At 33.6% G+C, this 23,419-nt stretch overlaps 1 protein-coding gene across 2 annotated transcripts in view; it reads right to left on the reverse strand.

The window, feature by feature from the left end:
* The window catches only part of zip (myosin heavy chain 10), a 129,599-nt gene that overhangs the window by 30,841 nt on the left and 75,339 nt on the right, over positions 1 to 23,419 (reverse strand). For both annotated transcript variants that reach the window (XM_085949759.1, XM_085949758.1), the window contains exons 2-3: positions 9,240 to 9,396; positions 5,162 to 5,283 (exon numbers count right to left, since the gene is read on the reverse strand). In XM_085949759.1, the coding sequence (XP_085805885.1) occupies positions 5,162 to 5,283; positions 9,240 to 9,396 (279 nt within the window). The remainder of the gene's footprint in view (positions 1 to 5,161; positions 5,284 to 9,239; positions 9,397 to 23,419) is intronic.

Here is a 23,419-nt window from a genome sequence, read left to right on the forward strand (position 1 = left end):
GGTTATAAATTAGATAGGTACCTATATATAAAAAAATGTTATAAAACAATTCTCGATTTCAATTGCGCCCATAAAATATTGCACCTGACATAGTTTTCAGTCAGCATCAGTCATGAATTATTATTATTAATAAACAACATTGTGGTGAAAAAATCTGGGAATTCGAAACCCAGTTGGAATCTGATTCGACCGCGCTTGCAACACCGAAACACCGCAGAGCGGCGCTACGGTGAGAAATAGCGCCGCCAAATATGGACAAATGGCCGACATCCGTATATGGCCATGTCTATCACTATCTATGGCTGTCTCTGAATGGAGTGGCTAACCTGGCTCTCGATTTGGGTTAGAAACACAGCCTGGCGAACATCTGGTGATGGACCAACGAGAAAATCGCACAGGGCCTTCGCCTTAATTAATGGCGTGTGAAGCACGTACGATTTTCATACAATTCATATTTTTTTTATGAATCATAGACAAGAAAGAATACATACATACATGACGAATGAATTATTGGGTACATGATCTATAGTTTGAGTTGGGTACACGAAAAATTTAAACCGCAAGTCATGATGAGGAAAGCGTCGAAAACGAAATGAAAAATTAAAAAAAATAAAACGTTTATTTAAAAAATAAATATTAACTTTTTCTCCATGAATTCGTTACCCGTACAATTATTGCATGTGCAGATAAATTCACAAGTTGATTCAAATAACTGTTACCGAGAAAACTAATTAAAAATTAATATAACAATAAACGTGCATTGTCCACTTTGTTGCATCACAAATAACGTCCAATAAGTACAGATAAGAGTGTCTCCTTTATAAAATCGAATACTATGACTTTTATATTCGTGAATAATGCAGCAAACATAAAGTAACCAAAGAAATTCTACAAAAAAAAAAATATCAGTAAATATCTGCAGTCAATCGGTTTTTCCATGCCGAAAATGTTGAATAGTAGGCACAATACACTCTTTGGAAACGAAAATATTTTCCAAATGGGAACATTAAATAAATTTTGTACGTTTATTAATCTTTCTCTCCTGTAAAAAGACAACAGGGGCAAGAATATGAGTGGTTCACAACAATTATGGATCAAGTGTAATTTTCCTAAAATTCGATTTTTTTATTTCAGTGACTAGATACAACAGATTTCTATATTATAATGTGTCAATATCACAATCGTAGCTCTACAATTTTCCGCATAAATGGCAATACTAGTATTGATGAGACATCAAAAATTGAATGTGAATCTGTCTATTTTGACAGTTCCTTCAGCAGTATAAAGAGGTATTAAATTTGCTAATATTAATAAAGCCTGAATATACGAATTTCGACTACCTACCTATATATTTGTTTTAATTGATTCAAGTAGGTACTATCAAAATATTGTAAGTATATAAAGTGAAAACATTCCTGAATTTAACAAAGGGAGTTTTAACTTTATGTCCAAATATCTCGGGATCCATTTTGATGGACTTAATCCATAATTATTGTGAACCACCTATATGTGAATCACGACTCGTCGTGAGAAGAGTAAAAATCCGTGTTCCATAAAAGCGTTTGAGATGTCCAACTAAATCGCAATGGCGTAACCCAAAGAAACTGATTTTAAAATAAATAATAATATTATAATCGATCGCGTTTTCGATTACCCTGCGAGTAGTAAGTAATAAAATAATTGAAATCGTAACACGACTAGATAGTCACCGCAGATAGAATCGGCGTTGCGCAACATCTTAAAACACCGGCAGATGTTTACATCGACACATAACCTAAAAAAAACGAATCGATTGCATTTTTGTACGCCAGACATTAAATAATCACTGCGTATTTTAATATTTTTATTTATGGTATCATGGTCAACCAACTAGCACTATAATATTCATAGCAGTATTTTACAATAAAAATACATTTATTATTAGAATGTCTAACTCCCTCGTTGTATTTTTTTGTTGTCTAAAATATTTCGATAAGATTTCATCTCAACATGGATAAAGAGTAGAATATAATTTTATTATTAGAAGAAGATAGCTTTTGTGGTAACATTTTTTTGTTCGCTTAATAAAGAAACTGACATGTATCTATGGCCACCTGTCACAACGGTACTCAACGGTACTATTAGAACGAACATCTTTTACATCAAGATGTCCGATGAATAAACATCTCAATTAATAACATTCTATCAAGCTCGAAATTGCACAAAATGGCGCGTTGAGCAACGACATAATGAATAATGGATTCATATGTCAGACTTGAAGTTTCAACTTTCCGCGGGAAAGTCAATCAATTTTCTGCCGAGCAATAATTTAAACGGCCACCGAATATGGACATGGACGGCCAGCTGTACGCTCGTCATGCGCAATCTGTCGGCGCGATCGTGAGTTTTCTACGCATTCTAAATTCAAAAATCCTTTTGCGGCCGCAATATGAAAATCTGCGCTGTGCGTAAATGCGCGTTTTCCCAGCGCGTTCCCTCGGTTTTCACACGCATCTGCGAGCGAGCATTGCAAATAAGGATCGTCCATACTTCATAGACACCAAAAAAAAAAAAATGGTGACACATGCTGTAGATTAAATGTGCCTACATTAAATTTAACGTCACGTAAAGTCCACAGTTCATAACGAAAATAATGAATCATAAAAAATACATACGTAAGAACGTAAGACTATTGGATGCTCAATTTAATACTAAATATAACATGCTGCAAGTTTGCAACCAAAATGTAAAATACATTTTTTTTCCGGGCATATCTGATCCTTACTAATAGGATCATATGGGCCTCAAATACATGGGATTCAAATACAATTACTTAATAATAATTATTAATAGTATTTCAAAATATGGACTTGTATAAATACATGAAAATATGACAAAAATATAATTAATAGACAAATAATGTTAATTTTATTAAAATTGTTTAGGTAGGTATTTAATAAATCGAATGTTTCAGACCTAAATTAATAATCGAAATACAAATTTTTACCGTGCCTCTCTAAATGGTAGGATCCGATCTATGCATACCGAAGCCTTGTCATACACAATACAGATCCAACCTTTAAAAAACCCCTGGTTTCAGATTTTGTATAATATTTATGTTCGGTGTTTTTTTAAACACACCTTTACCATGGAAACATTATGTAACAGAAAAAAACAGATAAGATTATATTGATTTTATCAACAACAAAAAAATGCCGAAAATATTATGTAAATAAAACCGCTATCGTAAATCCCATTACTTACTGGTAGGCAAGTAAGTAGGTACCTATAAATTTGATAACCATAGATAATGTCGATATCACGTTAATTGTATTTGCATAGATTTAAATAAAATAATGTATTTCCAAAATGAAAAAAACGTACGATGATAGCAATATTATATTGATCTAATTTTGCACACGAATTGTCATGAAAAAAAACAAAAATGTGCAAACGATTATTCCGAACGAAACGAAAATGATTATTTCGAACAATATTTTGAAAAAGGAATGTTATTTTAAAAATCTAAGTTTTGCATCATTTGATTGTAAGATTGCATTTTTTTCATAACCTAAACGTTCAGCACTGCAAGCTAAAATATTTATTAAATTCGATTGGTCGAGATGGAATTTCAAAACATTTTTTTTTATTTGATAAGCAAAAGCTGGTGATGCTGATTCACCTGTGAATGATTCATCACCCGACGTGTCATCAGGTGGAAAATGTTGTTTAAACAGAATAATATAACACTAAAAGAATGTGCGTTCTCGGTATGATGAATAAACTGATTCAATTAGTACAATAATGTATGAAAACTGCGCCCGGTTACTAAAATATCAATATTTATTATAGAAGTGTTCAGCATTGACATACAGATTACAACCTTTCATATAACATCTCAATGATGAAGTGTGGACACGTTAGCAGAACAAGTCAAAATACAATCAACCTTATTGCAATACAATATTAAATATTTAGTAAATTAATACTATCGACTGAAGGTACTTGGTGGAATACGAATTAAAATTATGTACTAATTCATGAGTCATTTTTTGCGACCCGTGTTTCGCCTTTCAGCATCTTCAAGCTCTATGCATAATCGCCAATGCCAAGTGAAAACCTCATATTCACAATTGCACGTTATTTTACTGTATTAATCGGATCAGTGATCAGTATGCATTTGCCGTTGGCGAGTACGCATAGTGCCTGAAGACGCCGAAATGACGTAAATGGGTACAAAACTTAAATCAATTAGAATAATGTTTACTTTTTTTATCCATAATATAACACGGTACCATAGTAGGGAAACGATATTGTACAGAAATTAACGTGCATTTGCAATATACACCATGTATGTTAGTGTTCATTTTTAAATCACATTCATGAGTTTGCGAAATAATTATGAAGATTGCTTATGAAAAAGGATAGTTTACGACGGCCCTTTTATTATCAAGGTGCTGCGTCCATATGTACTAAATAATTAAATCAACGGAGTGGTGTCAACATTCAATAATCGTTTTGAATTATTTTTTTTTAAATTCTACAATCATTTGCGTGGAAAATAATATTGCAAAAAGGAATTCAACATTGTAATACAACGAACATTCCAAGCGACAGTTTATTCACCAAAAGTACAACCGGTTTATTATCTTTGGCGAAATGTAAAAAAAAATCTATATATTTAAAACGACTCATTTGTATTTAGGTACCGATAAATTAACTTGACTCCGAGAACCGGTTCTTGCACTTTGGCACGAATGAAATCGAAAAAAATTCAAATACAACGTTTATTTCGATTCCTTATTCAAAAACTAGTTTCTCATCATCGAATAATTCGCTTGCCTATTCTCAATTCAAATGATTCATTCAAGCAAATAATTCACACATGTATGAATAATCCGATATGAGCTCAACGATTTTTTTTCTCACTGGCAATTAAAATGGTTAAATTTGAAATGTCAACGTTTGGAACGGACAGTATTAATTTTGTTATTAAATTTGAATTTCGAATACTACGTAAAAAAAAAAAAAAACTCGAACACTTTCAGATTCATCGGTCGACCTTCCAAATTCAAAAACCATAACCGCCAAGAGATATATTTACAATAATCTGTAAAATGTTACTTAATTAATCTTAGGAAGAGTTCTACGTGTTTAGAGTGGGTAATTATGATCATCTTACCGCGCCGGATCCTTTAGGTTTTGATGCAGCCACGTAGGCGAGGTACTGGATGACTTTCTTCGTGTTTTCCGTTTTGCCTGCTCCTGATTCGCCTGTGCAAAGAATTGATTGATCCTCGCGATCTAAATTAGACAACAAACATAATATGGATTTAGTACGTACGACAAGTTATTAAACATAGTATTATGTATCACTCATATCGTCATATGTCATAGCAACATAGCGAACAATACATGATAAAGAGTACATAGTTTAAATATCATTTATTGTTAACGCTAGATTAATTTAAATGATTACACTCGGCTACCTTAACAAAATATTTGCATCAAACCTAAGATAACGATGATGTTTTTATGCATTCACATTCCACATAGATGAGATATCAAAATGCAGGTAAATAAGATGAATTCCGCTTATGAAGTCGTGGGTCTCGCATTCGAATTCCTGGTGTGGAAAATTGACATTATTGTTTTTTTAAGTGTACTTGGACACTGGACAAGGCCTAATAGGTTAAGAATGTGACAACGTCAACAGGAAACCTTTCCGTGAGATCGCCAAGATCCACACGTCGGACTGTAGGCTAATGAAAAAACGCACCTTGTTGTAAATTCTTTACCACTGATAAACCGGTACAAGCAATGATGCACATCATCATTGGGTACAAGTTGGTTTACGGGAAGCCAGGCGGGAACCGCGCCAATTTTCATAATCGATTTTGGCCAAATTCATGAATTCAAGAATGAAAACCTGACCTAACTTATTTTAAAAAAATGTTTGCCGCTGGCTTCCCTTAAACGGACAAGAACCGATAAACCTAATAATATGTGACATGACTGGTAAGGTTTTCCGAGATTTTATAAAATATATTAAGGGTTACTTTAAGCAAACAGGTTGGGAGTCACTGCTCAAGGCAGACTCTAATGTAGTGGTTCTCAAAATGGAGAGTGGATGTTTCCATGGGAAGGTGACGGCAAACTGCGACTCGCCTGCCAAGTAAATGAATCAAGCTTATGAATGAAGCTTAATGAACACAGAACAGATAATAAATAGAATACCGATAGGCTATATTGAATACGCCGCATGTTGATGCAGGGTTTTTGAATGTGTGAGTGTCCTACGAAAATGAAGCACGCATTATGCACGTGCAATAGTGTGCGTAATACACCACATTAAATGAGCGTAAATGCATAAACCGAGAGCAGTTTTCAATATTTGACGTACAACGTATTCTTGACACGTGTGTAAGTTTAACCCGGCTTCTTCCTTACTTGAGTCGGTTAATACCTGCTATCGCCTTACCCGCTTGGTATTTCAGTTCCCATTATTTCTGAGTTCCCTGTTAATGAATTAAAAAAAAATCAACCAACAATATTTGTAGATAATATATTATAGTTTTCTTAATCCAATGAAAACAAATAAGCACGATTGAAAAAGTGTGTACAATTTTGTCATATCGCACAAGTATACCAAAAGTGTTATGGTTTGGAAGGGCACGGTTGAATTCATTTTTAAAAACTAGCCAACACCATCTGTAAATTGTAAACAAATACGTATGTATGACTAACAGAGTTTAATATAACTATTTATGGTGGATCTTAAAAGCCTACATCCACCCTTCGCTACTGCTGTCATCTTCTACATGTTTTTGCATTGTAATATAAAACGAATGGAAAATGAGGCATGTTTTTAGTTACCTACTTAATATAGAATGTTTACATAAACATCGCGATGTATACTAAATAACCGTGTGGACGTACAAGAATGCGCCTTTATCTGTGGGCAAGTGAGTGTGCGCTGTATGTCGGTCGAATGCGCAAAGGTTGATAAACAAATTGCACACGTTTTCAACAAACACATTCCGCGGGAAGTTTGGTCAATTTCATCAGGCACCCAAAGAGTCATGGTGACTGACTTCATTTATTTTCAAACGCCAATCATTTAGGACTAAAACAGATGCAGGCAAACCATTGCAATTTGAACAGGAAGTAGGTAGATCAAGAAATGAGCAAGATTCACAATAAGCGAGGCTATTCTAACATATTACTTTATGTATTTAGGCAGTTAATTATCACAAGAAGTTAACTGTCAAAAGTGCTATCTTTTTGAACTGAAATCTTCAGTTGAAAATTTGATTAAAAGTGGAATAAGTACTACAAAAAAAAATGCGTTTTATTAAATTAAACAACAATACAATGCAGTTCCACCATGAATTGACAGTTAACTAAATAAAAGAAAAAAAAATATTTTGTTTACGCTGTACAGCAGGGGTGGGCAAACTTTTTGGCTGGAGGGCCAAATTCAAGAATTCAAAATGAGCGGCGGGCCGCAAGTAAAATACCATTTTTAGATATACACTATTTATTATCACGAAAAGTAACCATTACAAAAAAATTAATGAGAAGAATGAAACTGTTGTACATTTTTTAACATTTTTTTAAATTCAGGTGTTAATTTTGTAGTTGATATTCTCAAAACTGCTTGTAAATGGGCATCGGAGATATTTAATCGTAAAGAATTTTTATTGAGGTTCATGATCGAAAATGTTTGTTCACATATATAGGTTGATCCAAAAATAATGAACATTTCTCTTGCATAATCTTTACGTTGGTCGAATTTGTCTGAATTAAGGGCATTGTAAAATTTGGAGATTTCTTCACGACGATGCAATTCTCTTAAATCAGTGTCAAACTGCAGATCAATAATCTCAAGTTCTAGCTCTGTCGGTACACTATCAATATCTATTGAAAATGGATCGCGTACTATTGCTAAACAAATTTTAATCTATCGTCAATATTTTTTTAAAAAAATATAAAAAGTTATTCGTTATCAGAAGTACAATTAATGATATCGGGCCGCAAAAAAATACCCGGCGGGCCGCAGTTTGCCCCCCCCTGCTGTACAGCATAGTAAAAATGGTATGAAAATAATAACTCTTGTGTATTGATAAATGGTACAAACAAAATGTGTCAGAAATATCAACCAAATATGGCCCCAGACTCTGGTGACTTGGGAGTCTAACTTAATTACCGATATTTTATTTATTCGCTTTTTACATCTAAATTTAATTTTGAATGTTTTAGGGGTAGGCATATATTTTGTTAGTAATGTCATACAACACATTTCTTAGATATGGGAATCATGAAAGGATGATACAAAATATGAGGCGGAATTTTGGCGCTGCCTAGGGGCGGCATTTTGTCTAGGGAAGTCACTGGTTCTGGGCTCTGTCAAAGAAATACGAAGCATTCGGCGACAACACAATATTTCGGAGGCATCAATAATTGCCTTCCGCTCCGTCGACATCGTACAAAAATATGAAGAACACTAATATTTGCACAAGTATCATTTACCATTTAATCATAATAACAACTTTGTGTGGGGACTTGTATGTTCTAGAACAGGGTTAGTCAACCTGGTCCCTAACGCCCACTAGTGGGCGTCCCAGCTTTCATGGTGGGCAATAGGGTTTTTAAAAACATGAAAAAAATGCCTGTCTTACATCCAAATATGTGGGAAATGATATTCAGTTTATTGATACCTTTCTCTACCTTATATCTTGTGGAATCTGGATTTAGTGCCGTTAATCATATTATTATGACAAAAGAAAGAAACTACCTGAATATTTCCGAATGAGGAGACCTTCGTTTGTTCCTCACACAAATTGAGCCAGATATTCAGTATTTAGTTTGGCAGCATTAAATATAATTTTATCAGACTTCTTGCTTCTATAAAAATAAATAAACTAAATAAATAAAAAGATAGATTTAACTAAAGTAAGGTGTTTTAGATGTATTCTGCCAAACTTAGCGAAAGTCTGACAAAGTATTTAATAAGTAATTATTATTATATACTTTAACTTGCTGTAATTTTATAAATTATATAAAGTAAAGTTACTTCCCTACTTCATAAATCACCATTACTGTGGAACCGATGGGCGGTTAGAAAAACTTACTATTAACAGAGATACAAAAGTGGGCAGTAGGTATGAAAAGTTTGACTACCCCTGTGTTCTAGAACGTAAAATATGTTAACTATACTATTTTTCACCGGTTGGGGGGTTATAGTTTGTTTCTCTCACCTTGTAACATAGACCTGTATGCTGTGTCTGTGATGGCGAATACGTGTGGCGGTACTTCGTGTCTTTTTATACCCTTGTACCTTTCCATAATCTTCTCGGTGTAGATGGGCAGCCTCTTGTACGGGTTCACCACCACGCAGAAGAGGCCGGAGTATGTCTGCAAATAACAAAAAGATCAGAGAATTAGTACTATATTCAGATTAAATCAGTTTTTTTTAGAATTATTAATAACCATGTCCTTGCTTTTTTCGTACAAGGTGGTTGTTAGTAATTTTGAACAATCACAAACACCCAGGCTTTGAGAAAAACACAAATATTGTGTGTCCTGACAGGGAATCGAACCTAGGAACTCTCGGGTGGAAGGCAAGCCCCTTACGCACTGCACCACGAGAGTCGCCTCATTCAGAGTTATTCAGTATAACCTAATAAACATTTCTTAAATATTTTTGTTAACGAAGAATTAACAAGCAAGCAATATTGCACGCAGGTCATTTTTTTCATTGCATGAGACAAGAAGAGGGTCACAATTTATAAGATTTACAGGATGACACCTTAGTTTATTCCACTGACTTGGGCACTTTTACTTAAATTGAGTAAGATTACTATAAAATACCTACGACCTACGACCCCAAAGTTACTGCTATATCTGGCAATAAAATATTATGCAATTGGAAGAATTGGAAGCAATCTGCATTCTTTCAAAATATCACCTAAGATACTTAATTGTAAGATAACTGTAATAAACTAGGCGAAAGTCTCAAATACACTGGTGATATTAAGATTGTCATTGGGTGATAGGGTTATTCCCAACCTTGTTTACTTTGCGAAATCCTTATAAGATAATATTGCAAAATCTTGGGGAATTCCTACCTGGCTGATATAATATTAAAACCGTAGGAGTAAATTACAAAATGCACGTAAAATGTCCGCGGAATCTACACTCAAAAAAGTGTTTCTATTTATTGCTTACTCATACAAAAAAAATCCCTCCCAAGCAAAACTTCAATAATAACCATTAAGCCATATTTAACCACAATAAAATACAACCTTTCAACTCTTCTCTATCCCCTAAAAGGTTTCAAATGCTACTCTTTTCGCAAGGTTTTGTAAATACCTGGGGAGCTTGGTTGGAAATCACTACCCAGACTTACTTGGCAAATGTCAACACAATCAATATACCTACACGCTATATAATAATATAAAAGAAATCATTTCTTTTCGTTAATCAATATTTTGCAACAGAACATGCCGGGGGCGCACCTATGCCCGCGGGAACGCTGTTGGGAACGCCTGAGCTAAGAATAACTAACTACACTGTCACGTTATTGTCATTAGGGATTAATTATTATACCAGTATAACAGTATAATTTTTACTCATGCAAATAATGAAATGAGGCAATATCGCAATGGATTATTTTATTATTAAAATAAGCATAATTTTAAAATAAAATTAAAATATTCTTCCAACCACAAATTGAAGCGATATTTATTAAAAAAAACTATTTTATAACATAGAATTTATTACATTTCTTATCAATGACCTGCCATTTACTGTACTTTGGTTCGGGTTGGCTAGCACGGCGGTGGGTGATAAAGAGGTGGGCTGCGTGACTCATGCGGTCGCCTTATCAGCTGTCTACTAACTTCACGTTAATATCATTTTAGGCTGTAAATATTTTTTAGTATGTGTACATAAATACTTGTATTTACTGACCAAGTTGAATACATAATATTTTTTTATGATTTTACCGAGGCTTTGACTGCGACTCGCTGTCATATTATCGCGTCTTCTCATCTAGAAGAGGTTCCGCCGATAAGGTTAAGTCCTCACTCCAATTCAGTTAAAGAACTTTACGATTTTGCCAAGCTCTTCCGTCTTACCCACCACCGCCAGGGCACCTTTCAATTCGTCGACATTCTCAAAGACATCCGCAATTCGCAGCTGTACTCTGTGTCGTTCATATTTAGGGCATTGTACTGCTATATGTACAATGTCCTCCAAAACACCACATTCATCGCAGAGCTGCGAATCGCTTCTTTCCATGAGGACATAATATTAGAATTCACAATTTACAGTAGCAAAGATACGAAAGAAACCATTCACTTTCTGAAAATATACTGTAAAAAAAAGTTACTAACACTAATGGTTAAATTAGCTGAGTCATGTCAAATTGCATATTCATTTATTTATAGCAAAACTAATACTATTATTGCCAGCATCTGTAAAAACCGCAAGCATTGTAAACACAAAACTATAGAGTTACATCAAATCAATTAATTCCATAAAAGTGCTAATGTTGAAACTTCAATAATTGTTTACGGATATTCATCATTTCGAACAGAAACATAGTCGACTTGTACCGCAACCAAACCATTCATTCAAATGACTGATCGCGTGAATTATTGTGTATTATTTTAAATATTTATGAATCAATAATAAAAACTCGCGTATGTCATAATAACGTAGTGACATAGCAGGTTGCCAAAGAGGGCGGCTATAAGCAATAGTTTACTAAAATTCGCTCATGAAAAAACAATACCTCGTATGCCACAAAGCACGAGATGAAGAAAACTCTCTCTAGTCACTATCAAGGCATACAAATTCTCCACTTTTTGTATTTCACTATTAAGAGCATACTTCAGTCAAACGGCAAATAATTTTCAACTATAGGTGCGACGAAATTTCGGACTGGCTGCCAATCGGAGAGCGAAGGTCGAGCTGTGAACACGTCAATTTGTTTTGTGATGGCGTCGGGGGAATTAATTCTTAAATCGTGTAAAGATGACTTAAAAACGTTACCCATTTACTTGAAAAAGAAAACATGTCAATATATTATAATTATTACTAATAGAACAATAAACATAGCATTAAATGGACGCATGTTGAATTTTTATGACAAATTATGTCTTGTTCTGCACGCGTCGTTTGCACAATCTTCGCGTCGCGTAGTCACGATCGTTTAAGACCACCGTGCCCCAGCTGAAGAATAGCCTTAAGATTAATAGTAGAATACGAAAAATACGTGATAAATTTGATGGAATCGTATAGATAATATAGATTTTTTTCATCTCATGCACAAATACTTGTCATATGGCATACGAGGTATTGTTTTCTCATGATATCATCAATATCACTGGCGCCGCGCTGCGGTAAACAAGATTTTTAAATAATCGGACAAATAAAATAAACCTAACATCGACTAATCATGCTGATTTTCTGATAATACCAATAACGCAGGGGAGGGCAAACTGCGGCCCGCCCGGTATTTTTTTGCGGCCCGCCATCATTAATTGTTGTACTTCTTATTACGAATAACTTTTTTACAATTTTTTTAAAAAATATTTACAATAGATTAAAATTTGAAGAATGTGTGAAATTCGTAAATGTATTATCTCAGTACGTCTTCCTTGCGTCTAGTCTCACACTATGTAACCACTATTTTCTACGTTGAACATCGTGACACATTTAAATACTTTTAACTCCGCGTTGCAGGGAAAAAAAATATATGCCCATGATATGGTAAAAAGTTTGAATGGATTTCAATTTATTCCTTCGACAAATATCGAATAATAACGAGGACCACTTTCCAACTTTGAAGTTGCTGAATATACCAGAACATAAATTTAAAGAACATGGTAAATTTTTTAAAGCTCTGAATGACGATCTTTCACATAGATTTGGTGACTTCCGAAAAATTGAGACAAGTTTAGCAATAGTACGCGATCCATTTTCAATAGATATTGATAGTGTGCCAACAGAGCTACAACTTGAAATTATTGATCTGCAGTGTGACACTGATTTAAGAGAATCGTATCGTCGTGAAGAAATCTCCAAATTTTACAATGCCCATAATTCAGACGAATTCGACCAACTTAAAGATTATGCAAGAAAAATGTTCGTTATTTTTGGATCAACCTATATATAATATGTGAAAAAACATTTTTGATCATGAACCTCAATAACATTTCTTTACGATCAAATATCTCCGATGCCCATTTACAAACAGTTTTGAGAATATCAACTACAAAATTAACACCTGAATTTAAAAAAATGTTACAAAATGTACAACAATTTCAATTTTCTCATTATTTTTTTTGTAATGTTTATTTTTCGTGATAATAAATAGTGTATATCTTGGCCCTCCATCCAAAAAGTTTGCCCACCCCTGCAATAACGTAACATCGAAAGAATTTTTATCAGTAGAGGTTTGTCAAATACTGACATTTTCCATTCGACAGTAATTGATTAGTTTTTGTAAAGATTACCGAACATGAAATTCGCAACAATTATTCAGGTAGGTACTACCTAGGTATTTCATTATCGACTTTACATGCTGCCAATATAGAAATAGCAACCAACACACGGCACGTTCAGTACGTGACAGTAATGGGGAGAATATTAAAAACGATGCCTACCATAAGCGCCACTAAAGTGCTGTGCTGTGTATGGAGACAATAATATCTTTTTCAATTAGTGTTAGTGTGTGAAAAATAATCATTATCATACTGTAACGATTCAAAATGATTTAAATTTTACGTACACAAATTGTAATTAACAATCTCATGGTGAAAATGCATGAATGGTCAACAGTACAGTACAATCAGTGTTGCCATCTTTTTCTATGGTGATTATAGGACAAAGGCATACAAATTATAGCATTTCTGAAAAATATATAGTACAGGAACATTTTTCGTCTTGAATCCTTTAAAATTATAGTATTTTGGTATATTTGGCGTAAAATTATAGTATTTTATATTTTTCGCGGAATTAAAATTATAGTATTGTACTATAATTATAATACGGTTGGCATCACTGAGTACAATCGAATATCGTGGAAATCATAATCTGATAATATCTATACCTCAGTGTATATCAGTAGTGACGAGGGGTGGAGGTAGACTGTTAAGATTCGACATACTTAAATAGTGCTCACTAAAACTTGTCGGTCATACTTTTTTTTTTTTAATAGAATACAAGTTGCAGATGGTGCTAGTAAGTTTTTAAAATTCAACTAAACCTTGTCTAAACCATACCATAATAATATTTATAATAAACTTTTTCTTTTGTTCAAAGAATAAGACGCAGGATTTCTGAATGTAACATTGTATATTACACTGAATACTTAATTAATTAAGTATATTAAAATTAGTACAATAATTATTGGTCACCCTATTTTCAAACAAAGACATACTTACGGAGTTGCAAATTTTTATTTATTTTCAATAAAAGCCCTAGGTAGGCAAGTATGTCTATTGCATTATTTTTAGAAGAAATTTCATGCTTGTGCAATAGAGTAATAAGGCAAGCAATATTTTATTTATATTGTCTTCGAGGGGTCCTAATTTACATTAAGTATTTCTGTTTCACCATGCGCTTATCCAAAATAAAGATTTTGTCCATCGATTTAACACGTCTTTAAGTTTATCCCATATTTTTCCTCACTCGATCTCGAGATATTTAGCATGTTATACCTTATCTTATACCACATCCAGTAGGGTAAGCCAGTTCCCATTAATTGTGTTCCCTCATAAAAATACCCTTTGCTTTTAAATTGTGGAATTTCGTTTCCTCCATTATAAAATTGGTTTCAAGTTGTAGTCTTTTTTGAATTCTCGCGGAACCTGGTTTGGAATCACTGATCAGGTCAGGAGGATATAAGCTGCCTATAAATACAATTATAGCACAATTAACCTATAACTGTCATAGTTATATTATGTGCTTATTAACCTTCAATTAACTGTGTATCGTTTTGTAGTAAACTGTACAACTAGTGCTACATAATAATGTTCCAAGTATTCTGGGCGTCGATCGTCTGCGCCGGCCACATCATTATGCCGGTCAAACAATGGCCAAATACGACACACGTATAAACCGGTTTCCAGCTAAGTAACAAACATGAAAACGAATCCGTAATGCCTTCGCTATTACCAATATATTCGGCGTACGGTAGGTACTAACTTATTCGATACGTGTGGACCAAGTTTTAGAAGAAAATACGTAATACATTTCTGCAGAGTAATGTACCTATTCATATTTTATAATAATTCGTCACTTCAATACTACAACTAGATAACTTGATTTTTACTGTTTTTGAGATAACTATTGAATATGATTCTACATTTTTCCTTCTCTATATAATGATAAAACTAGGTAAGTCAGAAGTTAATGGAAACTGTATTAATTGTGTTTGAAAATATTAGAGAACTTTAAAACCACAAATGCATTAAAATTAAATGAATAAAATAATGTATCTACAAATTTTTTTTTACAACTGAACATTATTTAATGGTTCCCAATTAGACAAGCACAATTTTCAATTTTTATTTTAAATAATAATTATTATAGCCCAGATTTATGTTAATCAAGTAAAGTTTAAATTTCATTTTCCCAAATATGACCAAATCAGAGTTATCTAGTTGTAGTATTGAGGTGACGAATATAATAGTATAGACAGACAGGAGGTAAATTTCAAATAAAGGGGTGAAGGCATCTAATTAACACGAATAAAATGTAGGATTGTAGAAATTTGGTTGAGTTTTCGACACTGATGCATTATACTATATTTCCATCCAAGCCTTATTAGGAGTAAATACTGCATCGTTAATTAAAATGTTTTTTTATTCAAAACATGTTAATAATAATATATATATGTACATAATTTAAAACCGCCTCATAAACCATACATATAAAATTCGGATTTTTTTTTTGACTAAATGGAAATGAAAAGCGAATAGTTCGAACCCGATAAGGTTCACGATTTTTTCCTAATATGTGTGTTTCTGAGGCTGTTGATCCAAATAAAATTCATTATTCTTTCTTCTTTCTTTTGACCATTTCCGATCCTAATAGGATCATATGGGCCTCCAAAGAGTAGAGGTTTGTATTAACAGATTTTTGTTTTTTAAGAGAAATGGATGTCAGCCGCTTGGTCAACCTATTAGGTCCATGGTCCATACCCTGACAGAACAAATTGAAAAACAATTTGTGTGCTTGCCAGACCCAGGATTCGAACCTGGGACCGACGGCGTTATAGTCAAACGCTTAAGCCGCGCGGCCACCGTGGGTGATCCAAATCCAAAAGGGTGATAAATTATTACTGATATCATATTTAGGGATCGAAACACCGAATGAAAATCATAATACGCTTATTTTGTTAATAAAAACATAAAAACAATTCATTCAAGGCACCCAATTGTTTTCTCAGTGTCGTCAACTTTTCTGCAAAAAAAATGATATAGATATTCAGAAACCAAAATCAACACGTTTTTTTAGCTCTTGCTAAATTATAATATTCGACTCAAAACCAAAATCAAAAGTTTTCCCACGCAGAATAATTAATGTACGAGGGTGAGTCAATAATTCCTTAGAAAAAAGCATTAAAACTGGTTTTATTTTTGTATTTTTTTCTTATTTCTCAACATAATTTCCTTGGAGCTCAATACACTTGGTTAGACGTTTCTCAATTTTTTTTAAACCGTCAGAAAAATAAGTTTTCGGAAGGTCCTCAAAATAAGCATTTGTCCGATCGATGACTTCTTCATTTGAAAAAAACGTTGTCCACTTAGCCATTTTTTTAAGTTTGGGAAAAGGAAAAAGTCACTGGGGGCTTAATCTGGCGAATACGGTGGGTGGTCGACCAATTCGAACTTCAATTCTTCAATTTTAGCCATTGATCGTAAACATGTGTGAACACGGGCATTGTCCTGATGAAAGAGGATTTTTTTCCTGTTTAAATGAGGCCGTTTTTCTTCAATTTTGTTTTTTAGCTGGTCCAATAAAGATGCATAATAATCCCCTGTTATTGTTTTTCCTTTTTCCAAATAGTCAACGAAAATAATTTCACGTGCATCCCAAAATACAGTAGCCATAACCTTACCAGCTGATTTTACGGTTTTCGCCTTCTTTGGACATGGTTTGCCTTCGCAATCCACTGCTTTGACTGTTCTTTCGTCTCGGGAGTATAGTGGTGTATCCATGTTTCATCTACAGTCACAAAGCGACGAAAAAATTCATCCGGATTGCGTTGCATGAGCGACAACAGGGCTTTAGAGGCCACCACCCTACTGCGTTTATTGTCGACTGTGAGCAAACGCGGCACCCATCTTGCAGAAATATTTTTCATGCCCAATTTGTCATGTAAAATAGAAATGACGCTACCTTTTGAGATCCCTGTAACCTCAATTATCTCACTCAACTTTAATCTTCGGTCACTTAACACCATATCGTGGATTTTATTGATCATTTCTGGTGTAGTCACCTCTACAGGACGTCCTGAGCGTGGTTCATCCTTTGTTGATGTACGACCACGTTTAAATTCATTTAACCAATTATAAATAGTTGCAAGTGAAGGAGCAGATATGCCGTGAACTAAATCCAACTCATTTTTTATTTCCTTTGCTGTTAACCCTTTTATATTAAAATGTTTAATAACAACTCTAAACTCAATTTTCTCCATTTTCCATTTTTCCATTTTCCACAAGCAAATTTTTTTTTAAATGTACGAGAAACACACAACAACCCGACCAATCTGATTGAAACTTCGCAGCATACTGAATCGGTAGTGCCGCTGCATGAAAACAAACCGCTTGCAGTACTAGTCGCGCCACCTGTCGGCTTTTCTAAGGACTTATTGACCCACCCTCGTATGTTAGATTTTTTGTTATTATTTATTCAGTCGTTTGAGATATAGTATTTTTAATTTAATTGCTCTCTAAATAACGACTATGCCGATTTTTAAAACAGGTATTTCGGTATCAACGAATAGCAGGATTCCAGTTTTCAGATTACTGGTAGTGCAATCCTTAATCATGTTGCATCTAAATCTCTATTTTCCAAGCCAAATTGATAAGGGCTTCATTCAATAATATCCTACTTCGAAGGCGGAGAATTCAGAAGAGAAAATATGTTTACGTATATCATTACTCTGAGTGTTTAACGTTTAAATTAAATAATGTATATTTTCTGATTAATAATTATTAATATTTCATAGGTCATAATTATCACTCATATCTATATGTTGCTGTGACCACAGGAAACGGTTATCCGAATTGTTGGGCTGGTCAATTCGTTAGAATTCAGAATCGTTGGTCTCACTTTTAGAGGATGTTTGCGGTCGATTAGAGAAATTAACTTACTTAAAGGTGACCTGCCGTTTAAAAACATAATGATTCACATATTAATCCGATATGATACCAAAGTACCAGCAATTTTGAATGTCAAATTATAGAAAATGAGTATTTTCCAAAAAACTTCTAGAATGCATTATGTTAAGTACTAATAAACATTACAAAATTAAATTTTAGATTATAATATAAGATAAGATAGTCAATAATCATTTTTTTTTACACTATTTATTTGTGAAGTAGCTAATCAATTACATTGTATCGTTTGAAATTTTTCTTTATCTATTTAATTAGCCGCTATCTGGACGACATTATATTATGTCAACAAAAACACCTTATGATAAATTTGCAGAACCCTTAAAGTGTTATCAATCACACCTTATAGCCCTGTCAATATACTGTTCCACGGAGAGCTTCAAAGGGGAAAACACGTATTGCATGTAAGTACATAATAATTATTATCCTGACTCGGCATAAAGGCCTGTTCGGACTGTGCCAGTGATTTAGTAAAGTAGCGAGTGATTTGGTAAAAAACCGTGTCTGAACAGACAAATTCAGTCGAGTAGTTTAGTAAAATGGTCAGGCAAGCCGATCCATAAAGGCATGTTCGGACTGTTCCAGTGATTTAGTAGAGTGGCGAGTGATTTAGTGAATTAGTAACAGAAAAGTGTCCGAACACAGTGCATTAGTATCAAAATGAACAGAGCGACGGATATTTCAAAACGAACACCATTCGCGCGACACGAGAGTGCTGCCGTCTGTCAGAAAAACTTGTAACTTCAAAAATAATTCAAATGACACGATAAAAAAACGGCGTTGACGTAATTGAATCGATTTATGCTCCAAATTCCTATTGATGAATACTAATTTACATAAGACACCTACCTATTATATTTTTGTGGTTTCATAAATTTTTGTATGCTTACCTATGTATTTTTGTAGTTTTGTTTAGGTAATAAATAGGTACTTTATGCATACTAGGATAATGTATACCTACTCGCCTGTTCAGACTTGTTTCGTGGCCTGTTTAGTATTTAGTGAGAGGTGGTGGGGGGGGGGGGGGCGAAATAACAGAATAAAATGGATCGACTGGACTGGCGATTTTACTAAACTACTCGACTAAATTTGTCTGTTCAGACACGGTTTTTTACCAAATCACTCGCTACTCTACTAAATCACTGGAACAGTCCGAACAGGCCTTAAGATAAAGTGTAACAACGAAAACAAAGCACGCAGAAAAATGCAAAAAAAATAATATGATATAAAATGATTTTACAACTAGCTATATTTTATAACCATTGAAACAATCGTATTGTATTAACAATATAAAAAAACGCGATAAGAGTCCAGTAAAAATGTTAACATAAAAGTTTAAAACCTGGCAATAAAATTTGTCGTAACGTACATTTTTTTTAATATTATTTATGCATGCTATAAAAACGACAATTAATAAAACCATACAGTTCTGGAAAACTCACCGCGTGCATAAAATTCGCCGTTTAGCCAATGTGTTGCGGTAGGCAATTGTGGGTTCTTTTAATACACAAAAGCAGGGAATTTTATTCTTTTATCTTTCAAATTGTTTATTAGAAATGTATGTTGCATTGAACCGATTAAATATTTAAAGAATGATGCCAGCATTCCATAATGTAAAATTGATAAAATTTAAAATACCTCACAATGAGGTCAAATTTAATATGTACAATATTAATATAAATAGATCCATTACATATACATATGGGGACATGAAATGTAATAAAATTTATATCAATAGGTCAAATTATTAATCAAAAATAATTAATTTAAATTGATATCATTTTCAATATACGGTTGCAATTAGGCTATCTATCTATCGAGACAATTATTGTACGATTATAGGAATGTAAGGAATTTGTTCTATATCGTCTGAAATAATGATGATAAATCTAAATTCTAAACTAAACGAATCACAGTTTTTTATCAATATTTTCGTTTAGAGACAAACATTGATTGCAATGTTTTTTTCGGGTGCACTTTGTAATTTTTGCTTGTAGTGGCCTCGCGGGGTACGGGTAAAATATAAACGTCATTTTTTTCAATGTTTGTCTGATCAAGAGCAAAGATCCAATGGGTCAGAAACTATTTCCCACAATTAGTATGTTAATATAATTTCCATCCGTGGAAGTCCATGTGCTGAACTATGGGAGCTTTTTCTACAGCTTAAAAAAAATGCGACGTACAGGTGTTTACCGGTCGCTAAGCTGGATGCATATTCATCCTAAATCCGGTCAAATTGAAAAATAATATTTCAGCAAAGTATTCGCTACTTAGTGGTACATACTAGATACGAGCCGATCAATATTATAATAATATTCAATTCAATTTATTTATTAACATATTCTGGACATTACAAATTATAAGTTTAAGACGTTCACAACATGACATGAAACATCATTTTAAAGAAGTGAAAAGGGTAATAAAAGCGATAAAAATTAAAATATAATAATTACAAGATAAAAAGACGTTTTTATATACCTACAACGTTTTTCAATTTTTCTGTTGAATTAGCAACCAATAATATTATTTTTTACGGATTTTTCTGAAATAACTTTCCATACAAAACAGAATTAACTGAAAATGAATTCAATTCTGCTTAAATATGGCTAAAAGTATTAAAAGAATGCATTGGCATCGTGTTCTGATATATTCTAAAAGTTTCAAATGTCTAGCTAGTCGGGAAGTTAGTTAAAAATCCATTGCAAGATTTGTACTGGACAAACAACCACCGGACAAACAAGAATACGAGCTAATAAAAACATTGTAAAAAGAGAACATAATAATATAAACATACAAAAGCAGTGAAAATACAATTATACATCTATAAAAGTTCAAAGAGGTATACCGAGTTTGCTAAGGAGACGCTATTTTTAAGAATTTATAAAATATCGTCCACCTAAACTCACTCTCATGCAAGTGGAATATATCAACACCTGAAGCAATTTGGTTGAACATGGTTATCGTCCTCCCAATTGGCATTACCAGTGGCAGGTTGGTTCTGCACCTTGGGAGAATAAACAACTGATGCTCTCTATTTCTAAGATAGTTATCAGGGACACACAGGTCAACACTGCTCAGAATGGCAGAGTTTTCATTTATACCTCGTATGAGTCGAAAAAAATACGTAGGTAGCTAAATAAAGATTTCTTCTGAATTGCAGACTGCAGTGTGCAATTGCAATAGGTAAAAAAGCATATGACTACCGTTTCCATATTTACAATATATCGACCTAAACTTTAGATTGGCACAGCTTTCGAAAAACTAACTTATTAATAGATACCTAACCGACAATTAAAAAAAAATAAGTTACTATTCACGGAAATGAATGCTGCTATTTGGTATATTGATTAGACGTTTTCCACACAGAACGCTCTCGAAAGGCTGCGACTTCTTGCGTCTCAATACAGCTTACTCATAGTAATTCTATAGTAATTGGCGGTATATCGTTATGTCACAAAGAATATTTTACGATCTTTGAATTTATTACTGATATGATAGCCATTATACATAGATAATCGAATCATAACATCGTAAAACTGACATGATAGATAATTAACACAAAAAATAAATAATGTCACAGTAAGATAAGTTTGATAAGAAGCAATATTATCGAAAGGCAAGTGTTTCAGTGACAAAATACAAATAGGTACCTAATCACGGCCTGACAATAATAATTAGCATTGACATAACGTCTGAAATCTTTTTTTTTTAAATAAATAACGACTGGCTCTTCGACGTAAGATAACTTTCTCTTCGAATCGTATTTTCTTCCTCCATATTCGATCTCCAGCAAATTCCGGCCAGTAGGTACTTCATGCTTAGAAAAAGTCACTCGAATTTATTTTACTGCAACGATCCAGGAATAACAAAAGAACTCATAAACGTTAACGTCAGATGCAAATCTTTTATTTCATTATAGTTTTCAAATTTCGAACACGTACTCGAAAACTACATTCAATCTTTTTACTTTTCAAATTTAGAATTCGCGAAGAATTATTATAGGTACCTAGTAATAATGTGTTCAATAATGATACGTAAATAATTGGCAAGTTTACATATTATTTTCGACGTTGCATTTCAAAATTGTCAAATTGTCGACGCGAGAGTACTAATATTATTAAATTCGCAACATTTTGCGCACATACCTACCTACCTACTAAAAAAAACTAAAACGTTTCGCTGATGCAAATTCCGCGGGCGCGAAGCTAGTTTTCTGTCTGCGCGACGTCTGTTTGTTTACATTCGACGAAGGATTGCAATATTTTCGCAGATGTCCCGCCGACGACTGGATGTCCAACAAATTTCTTAGAAGCGCAAACATAGACAACAATAATTTTCTGATGTAACATAGATTGGGCGGCGTTTTGCACAACGGAGCCATCATACAAAAAAGCAAACCGATGCGATAATACGGTTTTTAATTGTTGCGCATTATTATACACGGTGTCTACCGCGCCATGTATTACTTGATCATACACTATATATTATTATATATAAAGACAATTGAAAATGTTAATAAAACCTTCATTATTTAAGTAATTAAATAAAAAAAAACATACTTGAGTTCAGCCTCATGGCGCCGATTGCAGCCATATTTATGAAAGACTTAACTTTAAACAAAGTTATTTAGATTTAATAAAAAAAAATGCGTGTAAACTGTCTGGATATGAGGAATGCAGGTGGTAATGAGCTTGGGCCTAAGATGGAAATGGCGAGGCGCGGTAAAAATAATAATATGCAGTGTACACTCCGTAGCGTGTAACATCCGGCTAACGTTCGCTACACGACTTGTGCGGACGTCCCGTACGGCCAGTATGTGAAACGCATGTGGTTATCACGCGATATTAATACCCCTAACTAAAATTTATATGCACCTCTACCTGCACGGTCGCAGCCATGACTTCTTCTAAATCTAGATCAATTTCCTATATAGACACCAATAGCGAGGGCTGCGAGACTAGTCAATGCATTCCCCAAAGATTTTTTAAAAACAAACAGAAGTATTAATATAATTTAATATA

This window comes from Rhyacophila brunnea, unplaced genomic scaffold (assembly GCF_057557595.1).
Source record: "Rhyacophila brunnea isolate RB1 unplaced genomic scaffold, BYU_Rbru_1.0 scaffold_22, whole genome shotgun sequence".
Lineage (NCBI taxonomy): Eukaryota > Metazoa > Arthropoda > Insecta > Trichoptera > Rhyacophilidae > Rhyacophila > Rhyacophila brunnea.